At 40.5% G+C, this 22006-nt stretch overlaps 1 protein-coding gene across 13 annotated transcripts in view; it reads right to left on the minus strand.

Annotated features, from left to right (window-relative positions):
• The window catches only part of MEIS2 (Meis homeobox 2), a 203315-nt gene that overhangs the window by 178389 nt on the left and 2920 nt on the right, over positions 1–22006 (minus strand). For all 13 annotated transcript variants that reach the window (XM_081049122.1, XM_081049119.1, XM_081049124.1 and 10 more), the window contains exons 2-7: positions 21395–21627; positions 19743–19884; positions 18975–19025; positions 17979–18029; positions 17046–17195; positions 7319–7433 (exon numbers count right to left, since the gene is read on the minus strand). In XM_081049122.1, the coding sequence (XP_080905248.1) occupies positions 7319–7433; positions 17046–17195; positions 17979–18029; positions 18975–19025; positions 19743–19884; positions 21395–21600 (715 nt within the window). In that variant the 5' untranslated portion in view covers positions 21601–21627. The remainder of the gene's footprint in view (positions 1–7318; positions 7434–17045; positions 17196–17978; positions 18030–18974; positions 19026–19742; positions 19885–21394; positions 21628–22006) is intronic.

Below are 22006 nucleotides of genomic sequence, written 5' to 3' on the forward strand. Positions count from 1 at the left end.
CAGTCAAAAATCAATTGAAAAATCAGCATGATAACAGAGCATGAGTTGCCCTATAATAGCCTTAAGACCCCCAAGGCTATGCAAGTCCCTTTCATCTGCCACACTGCACTGACTCTAGGGGAATCTCACTTCCCCTCCCTGAGTACTGTGCCTGGCTGTATTTCTAACCTACTGCTTTCACCTCCCTTAGAAAGGGAAGCTGACAAGTACTGACAATGTTTTAAAGTGTTTCTTAAGAATGTTTTCCTTTTGCTTTATCCTTTATATTTTCTTGACATGTGCACTCAAATTCATCCTATAATATCAGTCATAGATTATTCCCACAATATTAAATGGTCAAGCATAATCTCTGAAAAACCTAGAAATAGTCTTCTATTTTGAATGCCTTAACTAACATACATTAAATTTTCCCTTACAAAATCAGAGTTCAGGCTTATACAAATGTGACATGTAAGCAATGCACAGCATTATTATAACTATGCATATATATAGTCCATTTCAGGATTTCATCTCAATATTTCTTCGATCACTACCTCACAATGTCTGGTTTGTTCAATTTATATTTCTATTTGGCATGTGGTACAAACGCCCAAAGATAAGATACATCTGTCTCTTAGTGACAAATCTTGGCATTTTTAACCTTAACTCAATCGTGAAATGATTGGTTGAAAATTACCTTGCCTATTAGCAGGATTTCTTCATAATAAAACATTTGATTTTCAAACTTTTGAATATGATGTATCAACTCTGCAGTGACTTATCAAAGCTGAAGGAGGACATATAAACACCCTGATCTGTGTGAGGGAAGGAAGAGCTAATTGGAAGTCAGCTTCCCTGTGATTATCAGCTTGGTTATGGGGAGGGAGGACTCCTCTGAATGATACTGTAAATTCATCCCTGATTATGGTATTAAAACCAAAGCTTATTTCCACAGGCTCCCCGAAAGCCCCCCACCCAACTCATTTTGTTTAGTTACAAAGGGTTGTGCACTGTTTTCAGAGAATGACAGTTTTTCATGCTTTGATTTTCTCTAGTTTCAAGAAAAATTAATCAGTTGCACAAGCCAGTTGTCAGATTTCACTTCCCTCATGGCAGAAAGCACACATATTCATTGTCTGCTATAAGAATAAATTTTAGTAATTTTTCCCCATGTCGATATGAATATTAGACTGACCCAATTAATATGAAATGCTTCTATGCTGCTGGAACAGACAGTGCTACAGAAAGAGCCATTTGCACAACCTGTTCATGATTATGGGCCATAAGGACACAAAGATGGCACACACATTTGTGGACCATCTGAATTCTTATACGGAAAGGGGAGGGGGGAGGGGGAGCGGCATGACGTTAGCTTGACTGTCGTGGGTCATGTTTTTTAATCCAGAGTATTGGACATGTAACACAGCAACAAGAGCTGATCATTTTGTTTAATCACCTTTTGGATCTTTGCCAGATGGTCTCTATTGAGAGCGCTGCAAACAGAGAGAGATGAACTGCATCTAACACGCCACCAGAGCTTTCCCGTAAATGTCTGAGAACTGATTCCAACAAGAATTTAGTCTCAGAGCAGAAAGGGATACATTTAAAAACTATGTGCATTAACTATACTTTTCCCCATAGAATCCTCACTTGGCATGAATAATTTACCCACTCTTATGCTAATGGAATCATGAAAGTATCCCTCTGTCTTTAGTGCAGCTATTCTCAGCTTTCAGTAATTACCCCACCCAGTGAAAATAACATGGCTTCTGCATTGAACAGCCGACTAGTACCTGACAATTAGAAAGATCATGGCTGACAGTGGAAGGGTCCAGAACTGGACAGAGAAACCCTTGTAACCCAAGGAAGAGTACAGACATAAAGTAACGCTGGTCGTTGGGGCAGAATGCATGGGACTGGAAAGCAAGGGAATGGGTAAAAAGGAAAACTATCCACTGTCAAGATTTCCTTTCTCCGACTTACTATCAAGATTTTACTTAAATAGAAGTATGTTCCACTTTACATTACTAAGTATAAAAGACATCATGACAAGATTAGTTTTGAAGACAAAAAATAAACAGTATCTAAGCAAAAGAACTAGAGTTATCTTTAAAGCACATCTGCAGTAAGTATTTATTTTATCAGAATTTAAAAAAATCTAAATTGTGGGAAATCCTCTGCCGTTTGCTTTTGGGAGGGAAAAAAAGGATTACAAAAAGAAAAAAAAAAGTTCATTCTCGACCTCTGTCCACAAAACTCCATGTTAGGTAGTTCACTGTGTAAAAATTATCAGGCTAAAACATCTGGGAAAGAAAGCTATGAAACAGCAGGGAACGTGGCTGCTTTATTGTTTATCTTTTGTTTATGAGGCAGTATTCAAGTTTAATTACTACTCTAAATTAAACTCTAACTGGCATCAGGAGACATCCCTTTACATGACTAAGTTGAAAAAAAAATCTAGAAATCCCAACTCTGGTTTTTCAAGTAAGTTGATACATATAGGAAGAAATTACTCAAAATTAACAGCAATTATAGAAAGCTTTTAAGCATTTATGGGCACCATTACATGCTCCTAGAGAATTTATTTATTAGAAGAGTTTCATTTTATTTCTAATGGTTACTATTCTAAAATGTCCTGAGAAAATCAACAGAAATTACCTGGATGTTTACTGATAGTTAAAGGATAGTATGTATACATTTTGACTTCCTTGGGGAGGGGGCGGGAATGAAAATGCCACATAAATATTCCATATACAACAGCTTCTTCTGTGACAATGTTCAATTATCATTTACTATCTCAGAGAATTTTTGATACAATTAGGAGGACAGGACGGAAAAGAAATGTCATTGTATTTATCATAAGAGTAAGTGACCAATTTTGGATGAACTCAGCTCTAAGAAAAATAAAAGTTAAAAGCAACTAGCAAAAGATTATGCCAGATGGCATCTGTCATATTGTATTTAGGGTTATTTTAAAGAGATTGCCGCCACTATGAAAACATTCCATTGACAAGAGTTTTCCTAGACTGAATAAGAAATCCCAGTAAAACATATTCGGGACCCACCATGAGTGGGTTTGAGATTTTTTTTCCCCCTCCTTTAAATATGTAACTGGACTATTTTGGTGGAGGAGGATACTATTTTATAACTCTAACGTGGATTATAAACTCAGAAGCATAAGACTATGTTAGATGCTTGCTTACCTACAAATACTTACATCCAAAATAAAGGGGGATATTTTTAGCTTTCAACACCATGACTGTTAAAGAACTGTATAATAAATAAATAAATATCTAGCAATAAAATTCTAGCCTCATTACCTGGGTGATGGAGATCAATAGAGAGGTTTGGTAGGTGGCAGAGTTGGGAGGAACCACGTTGGCTTACACAGCGCTGTGCCCTGATAGATTGGAGGCATACAGATACTAGAAGGCTACAGTGTTTAGGTTAAACTGGGTCTGGCAACAGTATAGTTAACGTGCGTGTGGTGTGCAGTGTGAGCTCAGCAGTTACTGGGCCAACTGTCTCGGTATTTCTGGGAATCCTGCCTATTCACAGTGCAGGGATTGTTCAATTGCTGCAAAATGTACAAAATGAATTTTACAAAAATGAATTGTAAGGAAGGCCCCATTACAACGATTTTACAGCAAAGATGTCAACATCAATTTTTCTTTCATGCATAGCTAATGATTAAAACAGCATATTCCATTTGCCTAAGACAATTCATTTCATATTGGCACATCAAAATATTGAAATACCAAGTTATCTTTACTCTCCCCTTTTTATTCATTGCTGCTGAACCCATACCATTGTTCAAACCAGGAAAAATAAAACAAACTTGGCACGAAATACTTAAAACAAAGGCTCATCAATATTCTCCAATTTGTCAACATCTCAATTACAGCACTGGAAAAAATGTAAATTTCATGTGCTCTAAACACTGAGGGGTCTATTCTCTTGCCAATTCACATGCGTAACTCCCATCAGCACTAATGGGAGTTACACAAACCCATCAATAATAATAATACTTTGTACATATATTGTGCCTTTCATCCAAGGCTCTCAAAGTGCTCTGTGAACAAGGGGGCTGCTTCCTAGTCTTTACACTAACAAAATACACAATGAAATACAAAGCAGCTTTTGACTCAGCAGGTACAGAATTAGGGACCCCAAGCCTTATTATCAAGCCCCATTTTACTGATGGGAAGCCAGACACAAAGAGGGCCAGTTACTTCCCCAGAGGCCCTAGTCTGCACCCTAATTCTATCCCAGAAAAACCAAATTTCTTTCTTCATTCTAATATGCCTAACAAGACACACTCCTTCTCTTTGGCTGCTTTTAGCAAAAGAAATCAGAGTGAATGAAAGTCTGGTTCATATTTATATAGTTTACTGTTAGGCATGTGCTGTTTGAAAGATACAGCAGAGTCAGATTCTACATTTTTACCAAGTTTGCTTCTTACAAGATTTTGAAAATTTGATTTTTTTCCTCCTTTCAGTTTGCTGCACAAACACTATGGAAGAAAAAAATGACCTTTCACCTGTGTAACTGTAGCTTGTTCACTATCAAGTCATAAAATGAGGTATTTTTATGTTCCAAAGTAAAAATTTGCATAAATCATTTTAGTAAAAATATTCACAAAAATTATAAAGCAATATAAATGCATGTATTGTTTTATAGCATATGGCTATTAAAGTTTAATTTAAAATGTGTATGAAAACATTGTATTTAGTAGAATTCATCCCTATTTTTTCTGTTTATCATAATTTGTTTTGAAACTGAATCATTTTACAGTTTTCCATATGCTTGTTGTGCTAATAAATTATGAATAAGGAAGAAAACTCTTTTCTAAACTACAAACTCGATTTCCAATGAAACATTATAATATGTTTAATACTAAGAACATTAATTTCCCTCTTAGGTCTTCCATTATATATCAACCCTAAGATTTAACCTAGGATAAGCATATGTGATTTCAGTCAATATCTTTGTTGACTTTGCCCTGAAGCAGATAATTAATCTTTCCTACAGAAACCTACTCTGGACAATTCTGTGGGACAAAACACCAAAATATCTTGAAAACATGTTTAAAAGACTAATATGGGCACAAGTCTGTCCCTCAAAATTTAGAGTCTGCTGTAAAAAAGAGAGTACCCTTAAACATGAGTTTTGGAACCACTGATGTGGGAAGCCAGGTAAGAAATTATCCATGCTAAAACATTCTCCATTTTATTGGAATCATAATGGTTTTTTAGTCTCTCACAATTTACTACAGTAAAATGACTGACTTCCTGGTACCCATACATATAAGCTACCATGTCCATTCTTTACTCCCATGGAGATATGATTAAAGGAATAAAATCCTATGAGGATCAAATCCTTCAACATCGGATAAGTAGGTGCGGCTACCAATAACATTGAAGTTTGTTCGTATCGTTTTTTACCCAGTTTGTCAGTCTCAGAGGTTTTCTCTTTTTTGTCCAATAAATAAATAAGCAAGCAAACAAACAAACAAACAACAGAACAAAATGATAAAACTCCATGCCTTGCCCGTGGCTGCAACTATTCCCTGCTCCAAACCCCAGGGTCTTCTCTCTCCCTCTCCCCTTTTCTCTGGTCCTTTCCTGCTATCTCCCTTGCCATAACTCAACCAACCCAACAGAACCAGTCAGTTTTAAATTTCAGTTGGGACCTTGGTGACCTGTTAATGAATCTACAGAGAGGAGAAAAACTCACAGTGTTGAGTTATGCCTGGTGTTGCTAGCTGACTTGGAGTCAGAAATGCTTGAAGCGTTAACGTAATTGCAAGAATGTGAAAAATGAAGCGCTGGGCTCCTGAGCAAAGTGAAAGGTCAAAGCGAGCCTCACACACAACAAGTCTTTGGAAGATAGCCTCATTAGACCACTAAGTCTGCTTCTCCTTTTCCCCTCTTTTGTATAGTGTTTGGGGTGTTTTGTTTTTATTAATAGATACATTTTGCCCTTTACGTGGCAGCAGTTGGGGTGGTAAGGAAAGTGGCGTCATAGAAAGCTTTCCAGATTTAACCACACGGAGAAGTCAGTCCATCACCATGACATCAAACTACAATTAAGCCATTGCATTGCAGATACACTGAATTTATACACATGTCATCTTCAAAATGCCTTATAGTTTAGTTGTCTTATATACAATCTAACTGGTCTAATAAAAAAAAGTATATAAAACCTCAATAGTTATGATTCACAAATTCTTCTACAATGTACCATCTGATAGTATTCATTTCTGTGTCAGTTGCAACTTCCTTAAATCTAGATTAGAATTTGGACCCATTCACAAGTGAACGGCATCCTAGAAGGAACATTTTCCTAGACTCTTCTTGAATACCAGGATTCCAACATCCACAGCCAGAAACGTGGAGGAGTGAAGGCACTCACCCCACATCAACCACCCTCTTTTAAATGGCATATATGACTACAGCTCAAGCTGTTAAACTGTCCTCTACTTAAAAGACTGTCTAATACTTAACTATTGTGGCCATAAACATAGTCATAATAGAGATAAAATAGACCTAGGAGATCAGACACCATCTAATGTAAAATATTAAAAAGTAAAATCTATATACTTTCCTGGCCCACATTCAATGCATCTTTCTTTAAATAATCATTTTAGCCATAGAAGAGTCATCCCTACCAATCTGTAATTGCTTTCTGTGCAATAGGTGAGTTTTAAATGATAAAATGTATTCTAAATTACACTAGGCTTCCTTGTCATCCACAGTTGATGTCCTCCTTGCCCTCTGATTACTTTAATTTTTACGACTTGTCTGCTGAATGGAAACAAATAACCTTCTAAGAATTTCAAAATCTGTCTTCTCAAGATAAGATTTCATATATAATTCGTCCAGTGCTTCCAGAGCTAAAAAGAACAGCTTTTTGCATCTTGTGTGCTTTAGAGACATCATTGCTTGATTACAGAGAATTCTCATAGTGGATATTACAAACAAAATATCCTGTTTATAGTATAATTCAAACTATTGCATCATAGCTGCCAACGAGATCTGTCATTCTACTTACTCTCACACACAGAAGTGTAGATAACGAAATTTGTAATAGAATTGGCAGAACAAATCAATTGTTAGTGTAATGCCTACTTAAAGACTAGACATCTCACTTTGAATTTTTTTTTTTTGAAGTAATGTAAGTTAAGGAGAGGAAATACTGTCTCCCTAAATAGCAGCTGATGATGATCCCTAACCTGCCACTCTCCTGTTTACAGGGAGGCAAATGCACTGGTGATATAAAATACTGAAGTTATTTTAGTCATGCCTACTTTGCACGAGGAAAATGTTTGACCTTTTACCTTGCTCACTGCTGTTGTCTCCACTCTGGGATGCATGACCCCCACTGGAGGGCCCGGGGGTGCCTGCCGAGTGGGTGGAGGTTGCATCATCATGATCTCGCCAAGATGCCGGATTCTGATGTCAGGATTCCAAGGGATTTTTCCACGGTTACCATTTCAGCCATAAATGGGGAACCAAGAAGAAAGGCGCAGAGAGAGACAAAAAAGGTGTGCATATTAGTATTTGTGGAACTAGGCACATATATAGATACCACACTACATAGTACGCTGTCTTTTCAGTGATCGGTATCAAAAAGAAGAAAAGATGTTCTAGAACCTTGATGAGCTGAGGGCTGCAGCAATGTATACACATTTGTTAAAACTAATTGAAATAGATACTGAAAATGGGGGCATTTCTATTATATACAACTTATGCCTTAATAAAGTTAACTTTTAAGTCAGGAAAAAAGCTTGCTTAAAAATCTAAGTCATTTTTCCTTTTGCCCTCTAAATTGGGGTGCACTCTTCCAAGAAACAGTTCCAATGCTCTTGGTTACTAAATACTTCAGACTATTAACATCTACAAAACTCAGTGACTCCCTTAAAAAAAAAATACCCACAGACTCAAGAATGTATGACACAGCCTTTCACACTTTTCAAATGCATTGCGCTGATGCACAATCTGAATGAACTCTCAAAATTATCATAGACTGATTATACAACCAACAGACACCGCATCAATACCTAATAAATGATAAGTTTTGCTTTACTTTGCACAAACAACAGTAACAACAACCACCAAAAAGAAACACCTATAAACTGTTAACCATCTAATAAACCAGACAGGACTTTGACGTGAGCTCCACGGGAGCTTTACATTCACAGAGCAGTATCTTTTCCTGGAAGAACGAGTTGTTTCCAAGGACATGAGAGGCAAACCGAGAGTTACAGCTCATGCTCCTTTGCTGAGTGTATTCTTCTCCTGTTCCTCCTCCCCTTTCCTGATCATTCCCAATACCCTGCTGTTGCTTAAAGGAAAACAGGAATTCTAATGTACAGGAAGGACTTTATCAGCACCACATGAAGGCAGGCAAGAGATGGAATTTCCTCTGGCAGAAACAGAGAGTAGGAACAGCACATGAAACAGACCAGCCTCAAGGCCAGAGCTGCACACTTGTCACCTGTATGCGATGACTTCAGCGAAGCCGGCAGACCTACCGGCAAGCAAATTCTTTGGGGGAAACATTTTAAAAAACAACATCAATCTCTCAAAGCACACTATTTCTTCTTATAAGAATTGGTAACTAAAGATTCAGACAAACTGACAATGCCTGTAGGCAACATGCAAACATCTTGACCATCTGAAAGCAATCTTGCCGTGTTGTCATTACATATAGTTTACCAGAAAGAAAATCAGTCTATTATTCCTCCCAATATCAACTCTATAATGTATATAGAACGTAAGATTTTACCAAAATAAAGTCAATAAACCAAGGGGAGACTAAATAGGGGACTACTCTTATTTGAACAACAACGGAAAAACGAAAAACAAAAAAACAAAACAAAAAGTACCCTGATTTTTTTTCCTTTACAGATCTGTTACAAACTGATTGTACGTTCATATTCAGCATTTTTGATAGGTGATGAGATTATCCAAAGCTCTATAGATTAATAACATCTACATCAAATAATGCTACCGGCGTTACCATCAGGCATGCAACTGATTCAAAGTAAAAACCCTAAGCAGAAATTTTGTGACTGTAAATATGGCACATATCTAGATCTCTAAAATAAAAATGTTTTAGGAAGTGGAGTAGGGAGTGACGTTGAGTAAAATAAAATGAAAACCAAGGATCTCTGCTGTCTGTATCAAGACAAAGTCATGCCTGCCCCGTCTCTTTTGATCTAAGTCAGAAACCACTCCAGGAGCTTCAACCTAAAGGCAAAGAGAACACCGGCTCTTCAAGCTTTGCAGCCTCTTCGCGTCCTTCAGCTGTTTGCTGGATGGTACTCAGGTAAGAGCTAGAAGAATTACACGAAAAAGAGAGAAAGAAACAATAGCATGGCGTGAGTGTCAGCTTGCAACAACACTGGCTAGAGGCTTCTTTTAGAAAATACAATAGCTGTGACACCTTCACCTAAGCTAAACTTTTCAGCGTACACAGAAAGTGATGTTAATTTTATGCACTGCAGGCTTTTTATGAAGCCGGCTGCTATAAAAGCTCCTTACCCCTCATGAAAATTACAATAATTAACCACTAACACCTCAACTATGTTTTAAGGCAAATGTCGTCCAATAGCTATTACGTCATCGTTCAAATGAAGCTGGAGGGAGGCTTTCTGTTTGGGCACTATGGTGATTTGAAGGGATAGCCCCAGAAAGGTTTCCTGCAAATGAAAATTCTGATATGTCCCTATCAGTCAAACCTGCACTGAGTTTTAAAGTCAGGCCTCATTAATTTGTAATTCAGTTTATTTTTTTCGATGGTTTTCTGGAGGAGGTATTTTCTAAAGTAAAGGGTTGTGAAAAATAAGCCACATAAGCAAATATTACTTTAAGAGCAGCTGGTTCTTCCAAATGAGTTGGGTCTTTGGTTGTCAGCCCAGACCTGAAATTGGCTCAAGTTCACTCTCTAACCCACCACACCCCTATCTCTTCCCTCTTTTCTCCCTCAGATCCTCAAAAATGCTCTCCTAATAAAGTGTCACGTTTATTTCCATTGAGTGTCTCAAGTATTATGATCTCGTTTGAGAGACTGACACAAACTGCTGAGCACCAGGATAGTCAGCTAACTTGAAAGTAGGAAAAACAGGTAAATCCATCTGGGGTTTCAAGGCTGAGGAGTAACCCCCAAGGTTGCCCAGATTCAGCTACACCCCCATGACGTATGTGATCATATACAAAGACAAATGTTGATAATCTGGTCAATAAAAAATTGTTACCTCCTTGGTCATAAAAATTATAACCTATGTGGACAGAAAAAATAGAACCCATTACCCATAACACCATTTTTCTCTTAAATTGAAATATTTGTTTATATCACAACTCCCTTCTTCTTCTTTTCCCTCCCTAGATAGTTTCCAAGTTTACATCTTTCAAGAATAACGGCCTGGCTTTCTGCCAAGTTATATGCAGGAGTTTAGTGAATCTTGAACCCAAAGTGGCACATGAAAGCATGTAAAACACATGATGTACGTAGGAAAATAAAGAGAAATGCTCTCTGTGTGCAAGTGTGTGAGTGAATATTCAGGTATATGCATTCCACAGTATATGTTCTGTTCTTCAGCCAAAAGTATCATGAAGACACCCGAGGGCAAGGAGTGAACATGTTTCTATTCCCAGTGGCTTTAATAATTGGGAGTCAAATATGGTACTCTACTTGCTCTTATGTAATTGCGTTAAAGAGCAGTGTTAGCAGGAGAAAAGCCGTGAATACTGAGTGGAGCACAATAGAAGGAGATGGAAATAGATACAAGAAGCTAGGTCTCCAGGGGCAGTATTTTCTATTTGCTGGGCTACAGACTCACAGCTGATAATGCAACTTGTAATTAATATAAAAGCAGGAGACAAGATGGGGAGAGCTTGTAGGAGCCGGGCCACAGGAGATCACTCTGCTGCTCTCCTCTGTTTCTCATTTACACACAGTTTTCCCTAGAAAACACAATTCTGCCAGTGTTTTCTCCCTTGAAAGTTAAAACACACACACACACACACACACACACACAAAAAAAAAACTGATTTAGAACCGTCACTGAATTTTGCTAAATCTAGGAAAGAGTGCATAAACCACAAGAGTCTCTGGGCGTAGGAAGCAAATCATATGTGTGCTTCTTTTGTTGAGTTTGCAGATATGGTGGAAATTGTAACATTTTACACCATTATGACATTTCTGTGAGGGACCTGTCTACAGGATACTCTTTAATAAGTCCTGGTGAATTGGTGATATTTCCCTGTTTAAGTGATTCCATACAGTTCATGGTTCTTCCACCCAAAGAGACAATGGAGTAAATAAATGTATGAGGGTTTCTAAATAAATTAAAAACTGATTGGGGAAATAAAGTATATTAGGCCTCAAAGAGAGGGGAAAAAAAGCCATATTACACACAAGTTCTACTTAAAATAACCTGAAACTCATCTCAGACCCCAAAAGAAAAGGTAGTTCAATGAATGTGATACAGAAGGGAGAGTATTAGATTGGAATTAAGACTCTGGGGTGCCACCTCTAAGTGATCACAAGAACTTAAGCAAGTGATGAGCTTCATTTTCCTGGAACGTGTTTTATTTATATCTTTAAAATTAAGAAGTTAGACAAGATAATTCCTTAGGTCACTTCCACCTCTTATTTGTACTATTAAAAATACTTTACAATAAGCATTTGATTTTCTAGAACCTGTACAATGAAAACATGATATACAACACGGAGTCGAAAAGTATGAGCTTGAAAAACACAGTAAAGTAATTCAGAACATGTGCTTGGAGAAAGTAATACTCAACATATATAAAGACATTCTAATCAGAAAACGCAGCATACAAAACTAATTTGACTTGATATGTTTAAACAGCAAAGGCAAGATACACTTGTATTAGCACACATAATTAATACTGTTAACATATTTCCTATGACTTTATAACATTTTTACTCCTAATCGACATTATGCAACAATTATTTTTAAAAAAAATAAGATGAAAACTCCTATCATGAGGTAGTCAAGCCTACAAAAGTTTAAAATGTCAATTGTATGGTGTGAAAAAATGTTGGAATTTCAACTTCAGTATTCTGAAGTTGACATAAGAACTTGGGAGAAGTGTTTGTGCTGTCAAAACATGGATTCAATCTTTAAAAATGTAAATAGAGCCAGGATCTTCCCCTCATCTTACTGCTTCCACCCCTCTATTAAGCTTTGGAAATTAATATGTGAGCAGCTCTCACAGAACTGACAAGTACTCTTTGCAAATGACTCCTCCATTTAATGGAGCAACTTTTAGAGAACATAGAAACTTCTTGTATTGTTGGTGTAATGTCATATTATGTCTCCTATAGTTTTGAACTGTGTTGGAATATTCCATAGAACATGCAGTCTGAAAAAGAAAATGAGGAAATGAATTTTGAAAATAACCTCTTAATCTGATAGTGAATATCTGTGATTATGAAGTACATCTTTGTTTAATGTCCTCATACCAGTTACACTGAAAATATACTCCAACTGCACAATCTAAATGATTTAAATAATATAATTATTATTGATGGGAAATTGACAGAAAAACTATCAATCACCAGAAATTATGCAACGACAATAGCAACCCATGCCCTCAGCCACGTCTCCTTGAGTTGGTGAACAGGTCTGAAAGGTAGAACTTTACCCAGAGAGCTTGGATAACACACCAAGGCCTAATCGTACACTAGAATGTAAGAAACTATCTGATAAAATAAATCATTCATATCATTAATGTTATTATAGAATCCCATTATTTCCCCCTTGATATTCTATAGACCAGTCACTTAAACCTATCCCTCTTCTACTCTCTCTAATCTTTCTGGTAATAAAAGAATTTGCCTATAGACAGTTGCTCATATTCTGTAGGAAACAAGGTTCTGGGAATTCTCCCCTCTGACTTAACCCATTTCTTAAAACTGTAGTGACATAAATAAACTTGACATATTCAGAGGTGTAAAAGAAAATAGCAGCATAGCTTCATTTACGTTACAGATTTCAACACAGAAATTAAAATAATTTTTCTTTTATTAGTCACATTATCAGAGCTAGACAATTCTAAGGCATTTATTGCTGTTAATAAATATAATTGTATTTTCCTCCCTATACTTAATTCATCCAAAAAATAAAATGTAACTCCTTGTGAACATTAATTAGGAATAACAATAAAACTGTATGCACTTCAGGCAAAGAGAACTTAGCTCAGAGAATGTATTCCAAAGAAATATATTTCTTTGTCTAAACTTGATCTAATGATATGTAACACCTTTATATGTAAATATAAAGATACATTTTCGTTTATCTGCACTAGAGCTAAAGAATTGACCTAAAATTATGTAAAGTAGATAATGTGGATATCACCTATTATTCAGAAATACGACAGTCTAGGAAAAGCATAATTATTCCACAACAGTTTTCAAGTTGAAACTTTTGTTTAAAAAGAATTGGCTTCTTGACATGTTTATTTTAAACGTGATAAATTTGAATGTCTGGGAAACTTAACATGAACTGCAGCTGGAAAATAGAACTCTATTTCCTTTCACCATCATAGTTTTTTCTCCCCGATATCCCAAAGAATACTTAATAGCTGTTTTGTATGTATAACGATTACTCTTATAAGAATAACATAAACTACATTATAATATTAAAAATATAAGCATGCATTATAAATTTATTAAACACACTGAAATAGTAGCCAATGTTGCAACCTGCAATTTTCCACTTAATTACAAACATCCCTTTATCATTGCCTATCAAGTAAGTGTTAATAATAAATGAACAAATTCCATATCTTTATTGACTGTCACATGGAAGAGAAGACATTACAGTTGCCTTCTTTTAATGCATCTATGTTACATCGGCTTATTTACATAAAATTGTGGAAGGTGAAATCAGCATGACAGCAGCTTGACTTACTAAGCAATAGTTTATAAAACTCACTCCTAAAAGTCTGTCCAAAAACCTGCTTTCCATATAGTTATATCAATTCCATTTATTCATTTCTATTTTCAAAATTTTTAGTAAGAAAATTGAAAGCTCTTTTGGTACCTAGTAGTTTCCTAGTTTCCTCCTGATGCTCTCTGTCTGCTTTCTACTATACAGAATTACATACTTGTTCTCTCTCTCACTCCTTCGTTGCCTGCTCCTTCCTTAAACACACACACACACACAAGTGTAGCTTGCTACCACTTAATAAGAATAGAGGTGTATGTGTTTTGGGGGTGTCAAACAGCTGTCACAAACTGTCACCTCCACAAGTGAAACCTTGGCACACAACAAATTAAACTACACTTCTTTTTTAGCTGTCATTATTCATAGCCAATAAGTTGAAATGCTCTCAGCATTTCATGTGCAAATAAAACCACGAGGAAGCACAGTAGATCAGAATAGTGGGCCAACAGATAAAACAGAGAAAACAACACGCTGTCTAGATCCTTCTGAAGTGGCTCATCATCACCCCTGCACCAGCATGCACCAAATGAGATCCAGCCTGGGGCAATGTATTAAATATGCATATCAAAGCAAATGAAAAAGTAAACCTGGAGATTCAAATTGGACACATTTACATGCTGAAAATGTCCCACTTGTACCACTTTTCAGGTAGTGGTTCTGTGGTATTTTCACTTTTTTGTGGCTGGGGGGTTGAGGGAGGGTATGCGTGCAGAAGAAGCTAAAGCATAAAGAGACTTCGCTTTGTAGTGGGAGGCCTGGAAATGAATATAATCAATATACTTCTGGTACAAAAGTAGCAGAGATGGTGAAAACTCTCCAAGGTTTTCTCTCACCTCCTGCATAAAATTCAAGTCTGTGGCAAATCTCACTATTTCCCACTCAGTGTGTTGGTGGAACAAAGTATTGCTTTCTTTCAAAACAAATAGCAGGGGGCTAAAGTAAAAATGTTATAGTTCAGATCTCTAGGAAATAAAAGGCTTTAAATTTTGATGCCCAATGAGGTGTCAAGCCCTCATGGGTTCAAAATAAATCAGTTGTCATATCTACTTGACTGGGGGCCTTCAAGAGGACCAACAAATATTACAGTTGACTCTTTTATCCAAAGATGATGATTGTTAAATTATTAAAGCATTATCCTCTTAGGTACAACTTCCTTCCTGAATATAATTTAAATATTACAATAGTTCCATAAATTGGCTTTGTCTATCAGCTAATACTCTAAAACAGTCTAGTTTATCTTACCTCTACAGTATAAACATTAGCATGCTCTAGTTTTTTACATCCACTTGAAAAACAGTTGTCAAGAAACTGTTCCAGAAAACCAAGTAGTTGAGGCCCCTGGAAATGTCACGAGCAAAGCTTTTTTGGCTGTAGGCAACCGTGAACCGCTCATTCTATAAACCACTTAACTAGATTCCTTCCCATTCCCCCAATAGTGCAAAATGCATATGAACTTAGAAACAGGAAGCAATGCAAATAAAGAAATAAATAACAACAACAAATATTTCTAAGGTCGTGTCATGCCTCCTGGACCACAACCACACATCACATAGCTACATACCAGCAAATAAACTTTCCAGAGCTGCTGCTGTACCCTTTTGTTTTCTGCTAATACGCTGAATAGTACAAAAGAGCTCCAGAAGTTGTCCCCCATCTTGCTGGGAGAAGCCTAGAGTAAAGACGGGCACAGGAGCTTTCAAAGCCACAGTATTTATTCTGTCTCAGAACTAGACATTCCGGACTGAGATAGTCTTTTCCTTTTTCTTTTTGAAACTTTTGTCCTTAGACTGGCTTTCCATACAGCACAGAGGCTAATAATTAAAATCTATAACTGCATATTTTCAAAACTTTTGGGGGTGGGGTAGGGGTGAGGGAGGAGAACCTCACTGAAGGTTTGTTCTCAAGGCATCTCAATTCGTTTCTCTTAACACCCAGGAATGGGGTGGGGGGAGGGGGTGGTGGTGATACAAACTGCCTTCAAACCTCAATGCCTGTATAACTCCACAGAGTGTTAAATTAATATTTCAACCACTAAGTTATTAGACTACAGCCTATATCATTTAGGTTGTGAGTTCAATTGAATGCAATCTATAGACACCCTGTCCCCCGCCCCCAGACTTGGGTTCCTATAAATAAACTGCTGTTCACACCCACTCTTTAACCTCCACACTCTTGCCTTTCCTACCAGCTGCAATCCTTTTTCTCTTTGCTTCTTTTTCAAATTTTCAATCTCACTACATATGCTTTTTTTAAGCATCAGACTCACTAGATCAGTTCCAAAATAGGATTAAAAACAGAGAATAGAGAGAAATCTCCCTTCCTGGCCTGACATCCACAGTTGCTCCTTACTCTACTCTTCGTCTTCCTTCACCAACTGTTAAAGTGTTAAAATTCAACCACTAACCTACGGTTACTCAATCACAATTCCCTTCAGCTTTCTGCAATACATTGTTAATAATTGTTTCATCAAGGTTACTGTCTTTTATTATGAAGATGCTTCAGGCACTTGGCAATAAAGCCATATTCTGACAATAAGTTTCTATAGAGCAAAAGCTCTGAGAATTGTAAAGTGTTCACTCCTTTTATTTCTAATGCAAGGCAAGAGTGCCAATAATTCTCAGGATTGTCATCTCTGTGAATGACTACGAAATCAGCCCCCTCCCCAATTCTCTCTTTCTCTTCTATCCCCTCTTCCCCATCCTGTCCAGCTAGCTGTCTTGCCTCTTTCCCTTGCACAGAGTTGAGAAAGCAGAAAAGGCGGCGGTCATATCATATCAAACAGACAATTCGCTAACACTCAAGTCACCAAATCCAGGAAACTTTACACATTAAGAGCACAAGTCACTCTATCAGTTCTCAGGGTTTTCATTTTGGTTTTCAACATAAATAAGGAGGGGGGGCAGTGTCCAAGAAAAGGGGAACAGGGAGAAAGAGTATGTCAGAGGTAGTGAGAAAAGAAGGGAAAAAACCCCAAAGAGACCAAATCACTTAAAAAGAAAGCTGAGTGGAGCTTGATCTTACACGTTTTTAAAAATGTTTTGCCCAGTGGTCTTAAAAGAATGCCAAAGGCTCATAGACTTACATGGTCAGCGAGATTTGTGGAGGAGCCTGAAAGTTCTTCGTGATCTGACTTGGAGCTGCCGTCTCTTTCATCAATGACGAGGTCGATGGGCATCTTCCCCTTCAAACAGCTAATGTACCGGTGGCAGAAGTTATCGCACAGTTCGTGGACCTAGAAGGAGGGTCATGGTAGAGGGTTCAGCTCACATTGTTGCTGTTGTTTTGTTTCATTTTTAAAGGAAAAAATATCAGGTTGCAAGGTTACATTTGGAAAGAGCAACAGTGAGATGTCTTCCAAACTAAGTCTAATTAATGAGTGTAATAGTTGAGGGCGAGGAAACAATAGAGCAATTGTTGCAGTAGATATTATTCTCCAGAGACTTCCCTGAGCAACAAGTTACAATAAAGAGAGAAGAAATAGGACTGGAAATAACTGGGTTCAGACTGGGAATCTAAGGAGGAAAATCCGATTTGATGATAACATCAAAATGTTAGAACACTGGAACTGGGAACAGCATTAGCATTTGCGATTCAATAAGCTAGGAGGTTTGCATGTTTCCAGGGAAAAGTGATTGAACTACACAGCAGTGTAAAGACAACCTAGCGAGGATGATTCCCTCTGCTTGTACGTAATACACGTAATACACGCTTTGGGCCGAGGGTGAGCTCAGCTAATAGAGACGCAAGCAGGCTGAATGTCCAGTAACACAAATGGTTTGCTGCATTTCAAAATAATCCTGAATGGGGGGGGGGGCTACTTTAAAAAACGGGGCTATCCTAAGTCACCCATCCTCTGAGCCCCTGGGTTGAGAAGCAGTTTGAAGGAAGGACAAGTAATACGTTGCTCAAAATCTCCAGGTGCTCAATCTCTCAGACAGGAGGCTTGTTAAAAACATCCCAACTCAGCTAAGATTGGGAAGTCTAAATCAAACCGGGAGTGTCATTTCCTGCTTACCTTTTCTAACTCCAACAGATGAAACCTTAATACTTGTATTGCTTGTATCATCTGCAAGAGAAGTTCAGAGTGTGGAGTTATGACTCTGTGACTTGGGGGTGAGGGTGGTAAGTGGATTGGGCTGGTGAGAATAAATAGGCTATTGGCCAGGCAAAACCCACACTTAAAGAAATCGTCAGAAAAACCCAAGTGATTGCTGATCAGCTCTGCCTCATTGGCCACGGGATAGGAATCTGACTCAACCTGAGCCCAAATATTTACTATCTTTGCCCCTCATGTTCAGTGAGCTATTTGTACGGACGGCTTTCTTAGGGCCAGGCCTTCTTTCTCTGCCTGAGCCCTCGTTAACCGTCCCCTCCCTCGACCTCAGGCCAAATTAAAAAAAAAAAAAAAAAAAAAAAAAAAGTCGCTTCTCTGGAGAGAGAAAGCTTTTTAGAACAGCACACACAGCGAAATCCGTCCTCACTAAAGAAGGAAATACTCAAGATGAATGGTGAGGCAGGGCCTTTGAAAGAGGATTTAGGTACTTTTAATATTGAAATCGTGCAAATTAGCAAAAGAATCGCACCTAAAAGTGGCCTGCGCTGACCTGCCCCCTCACCCCCCTCCCCACCTCCCTGGCCTGCCCTCCGCCGCTCCTAACTTCCTTTGGGTTAGCTGCCCTGGGCTCCGCCGCCTGCCCCGGCAAACAGAGGAAATAACTCACTTCTCGTAGCCTCACTCCCCGGGACGAGACCTGGGACTCGTCCCCTGCTCGAGCGCTCGGCGCTGCGTCCCCGCTGGCTGCCTCCCTGGGCTCTGCTCTCCCGGACGTCCATCCCGCCCCTCACTCCCAGCGCTCTGGCGGGGTCTCTAAGCTACTCCCTTGCTCCCTGTCGCTCGGGAGCTTCAAAAGGGGGCTCTGCTCCAACTCCCGGGAGCTCCGGGAGAAAGTGGGTGCTTCTGGGCAAGGGAGAGGGCTCTGGCTGGGGAAAGGCAAGAAACAGTGAGCCTTACCAAATTGTCTAGCTCTGGATTTGAGGAAAAAAGTGGCTTTTCGGCGCGAACCTATAAGAAGCAGGGAAAAGTCAGCATGAATTAACACTCCATTTAAAAGAAGAAAAATCCTGTCACCAACTAATCTGTAGTGTGATTGGAAATGGTGGAGGGGCAGTGGCAGAGGAGAGGGGCTTCGGTAAAAATAATTGAAAAAAGCTAGTGCCTTAAATTAGTGGGGTCAGCTGAAAAAGATTCAGGGCCTTCTGGTCCTGGCCCCATTGCGGGGGAGGGGGGTCCCTGGAACAGCTGAACTGTGGCCTGGTATACAGGGTCGTGCTCTGGATCCCGAGTACCCCCTTATCCTGCAGTCTACGGAGCCGCAGCTCTCAGCCTCCGTCACCTCCGCGCCGGGCGGGGACCGCCCGGAGAGGCGTCCAGCTTCCTTCCTCCTGGGCACACTCGGGTCCCTCACAGCCCCTATCCCCAATTCTTGTTCAAGTAGCTGCAGGCGGGGGAAAAGGCCAAGCCCTAGATTAGGAGCAGGTCAATTTTAATTCGAGGGTCGAGCCCCTGTATTCCTGGCTGGGGGGAAAAACAAACACCCATATTTATCTCCGCTTCCAATTCGCCTCCAGGCTCAGGGATGGGGAGGAGGCGTAGAGCGCGGACTGGGCCGGAGAAACAGATCGGGTGTCCCTGCCTTTTCCTCCTCTTTCATGTAAACCTCGAAGGGAAGGGGAGGGGGTGAGGGGCTGCAGAAGGGTGAGTGGGTCAAGAAGGTTGGACCTGCTTGGCGAAAACTGCGATGTCCTCGTTGAAGGAGTCGGAGGAGCAGACGTCTCCGCCGGCCACTCCGGGTTCCCGGGGAGTGCAGGTCGCCAGCTCGCACTTCTCAAAGACCAGAGCTAACAGAGGAAACAACGGGTGCCTAACGGGCAGCGCCACGCAGAGACACACACACGGAGACGGGGTGCAGAGGGGAAGGAGCAAGAACTGTAATCAACAAGTTTGGAGGGTTCGGATTCCTTCTTTAATACAACAGGCACGCATCACACTTTACAACCCTTCCTCAGCCAGCCGAGCCTGGGCCAGAAACAGAAAGGAAAAACGGCCTGGCCCTTTCCCTCAGCTCAGGAGTCCCTCAGATCTGCTGGGAGAAGCCCCTGGCCACTTTAGCCCGCCAAGTAAAAAGAGCCTTAGTTGGAACGTAATGAAACATCCAAGAAGCTCAGGCAGTCTGGAGCCTGGAGTGGCTCCAGACCCACTCCCCACAATACAGAGGCCGCCGAACCAACCGGTGAGACCCAGCCCTGACCTCCCAAGAAAGGAACACTCTGTGAAATAAAAAATTACCTTAACTCCGCATTTTAGTGGGCATTTCAGAGGAGGCCGAAGGCTTCACCTACACACACACCCGAGGTGCTACTTCCAAAATCGGAGAGTGCTCTTCTAACCTCTCCACCCCCTTGCCTTATAAACTTGTTTGCTCTACTTCTAGTAAACCCCGGGCGGGCGTGGGGGCCAAAATAACAAGAATCTTAAACGCCTAGGAGCTTCCTTCCAAAGACACATTTCTCTAGCAGGCAGAAACAAATCGAGTGTTAAAAACTTGGATGTGTGCGTGCGCGTCTGCCCTTTGTGTTCCTGCCGGCGGTTTAACTACACTTCGGGATGCCTGCGGCCTCTTGTTTCAGACTCCGTTGCTGTTGACGGACTGTCCCCTCCCCTCGGTACCCCGCAGGCTTCCCCACCTACCCTCATCTGGGAGAGCCCAAGTGGTACACGCTTGGACCTTGCAGCCCCATGCCTCCCCGAGTTCTCCCAGAATATAAAATAATTTCCAGCCAGCTCCCTTCCTCTCCCCAAGAGCGGTTCTATGCAAGCAGCAGTCCCTTCCACCCGGCTGCACTTCAAGGTCTGCCCCCTTTATTTACAGAGAATTAAGAAGTGGGTGATTAGGACTTCCTGGCCAACAGAAGCAATCCGGATCCCAGCTCAAGCTGCACTCAGTGACTCCCAGACTCTCGGTAGGAAACACCAGAGAGAAAAAAAAAAAGTTGCTCCTCATCGCAGGGAACTTTCTCCTTCGTCAAGGCCTCTGTTAGGGGGCCTGGAAGGACCAGCTCTGCGTCCCGTAGCCAAGAATGCCGTCCTTGGGGAGAAGGCCCTGGCAAGATTCTGAGGACTCAGTCACTCCGGGCTGTGGGGTCCAGAGTGCTCGGGCCGAAGGGGTGGAGAAAGTCATACCTTCCAGAAACTTACACTCAAGGGGCAGCAAAGCAGGCCCCCTTCACTGTCCTTTCCAAAGGCAAGCGCCCCCCCTCCCGCCCGCCAAGCATTAGTAACTCCCCACTTAGCCGTCCAACCCCTTAACCCCCACAGAGACAAACGCACACTCACACACAGTATGCTGGGTCGGGATGGGGGGGTTGGTTTACCCATAGATCGCGTCCTTGTCCCGCTTCAAGGCGTCGTTGACAGCCGATCCCATGCTAGCCGGCATGACATTGGGGTGCGGGGCGTGCGCTCCGTAGTGCTGCGTGGCGTGGAGCGGCGGCCCGTGGTTCAGGTGGTGCACCGGCGGGATCGGCCGCGGCGCGTGAGGGTCTCCGTACATGGAAGCAGGCACCCCTACTCCGTCCATCCCGCCGTAATGGGGCAGCTCATCGTACTGTCAGAACCCGGCACAGGGGAGGGGAGCACAGGAGGTGAGAGCGAGCGAGGAAAGCCGAGAGGGAATAGAAAAAGAAGCAGGGAAAAGAGAGAGCAAGGAGAGAAGTGGGAAGGGACTCGAGATGCGAGAGAGGGAGAAAGACGAAGGGAAAATGAGAGAGAAAGAGGGGGGAGGCATGAGCGGGGGGAGGCAAGAATGAGAGAGAGAGAGAGAGAGAGAGAGAGAGAGAAATAAAAATAAAAACAAAGTCAGAGAGGAGAAAAGTACTGAGCACGAGTCGAACACACAGAAACCAAACCAGCCGAAACCACGGAATTGAAAGTTGGGGAAAACGTTTTTAAATTTTAAAATGAAAAAGTCTGAACCGAGAGCTGCG

This window comes from Rhinolophus hipposideros, assembly GCF_964194185.1.
Source record: "Rhinolophus hipposideros genome assembly, chromosome: 5".
NCBI classification, from domain to species: Eukaryota; Metazoa; Chordata; class Mammalia; order Chiroptera; family Rhinolophidae; genus Rhinolophus; species Rhinolophus hipposideros.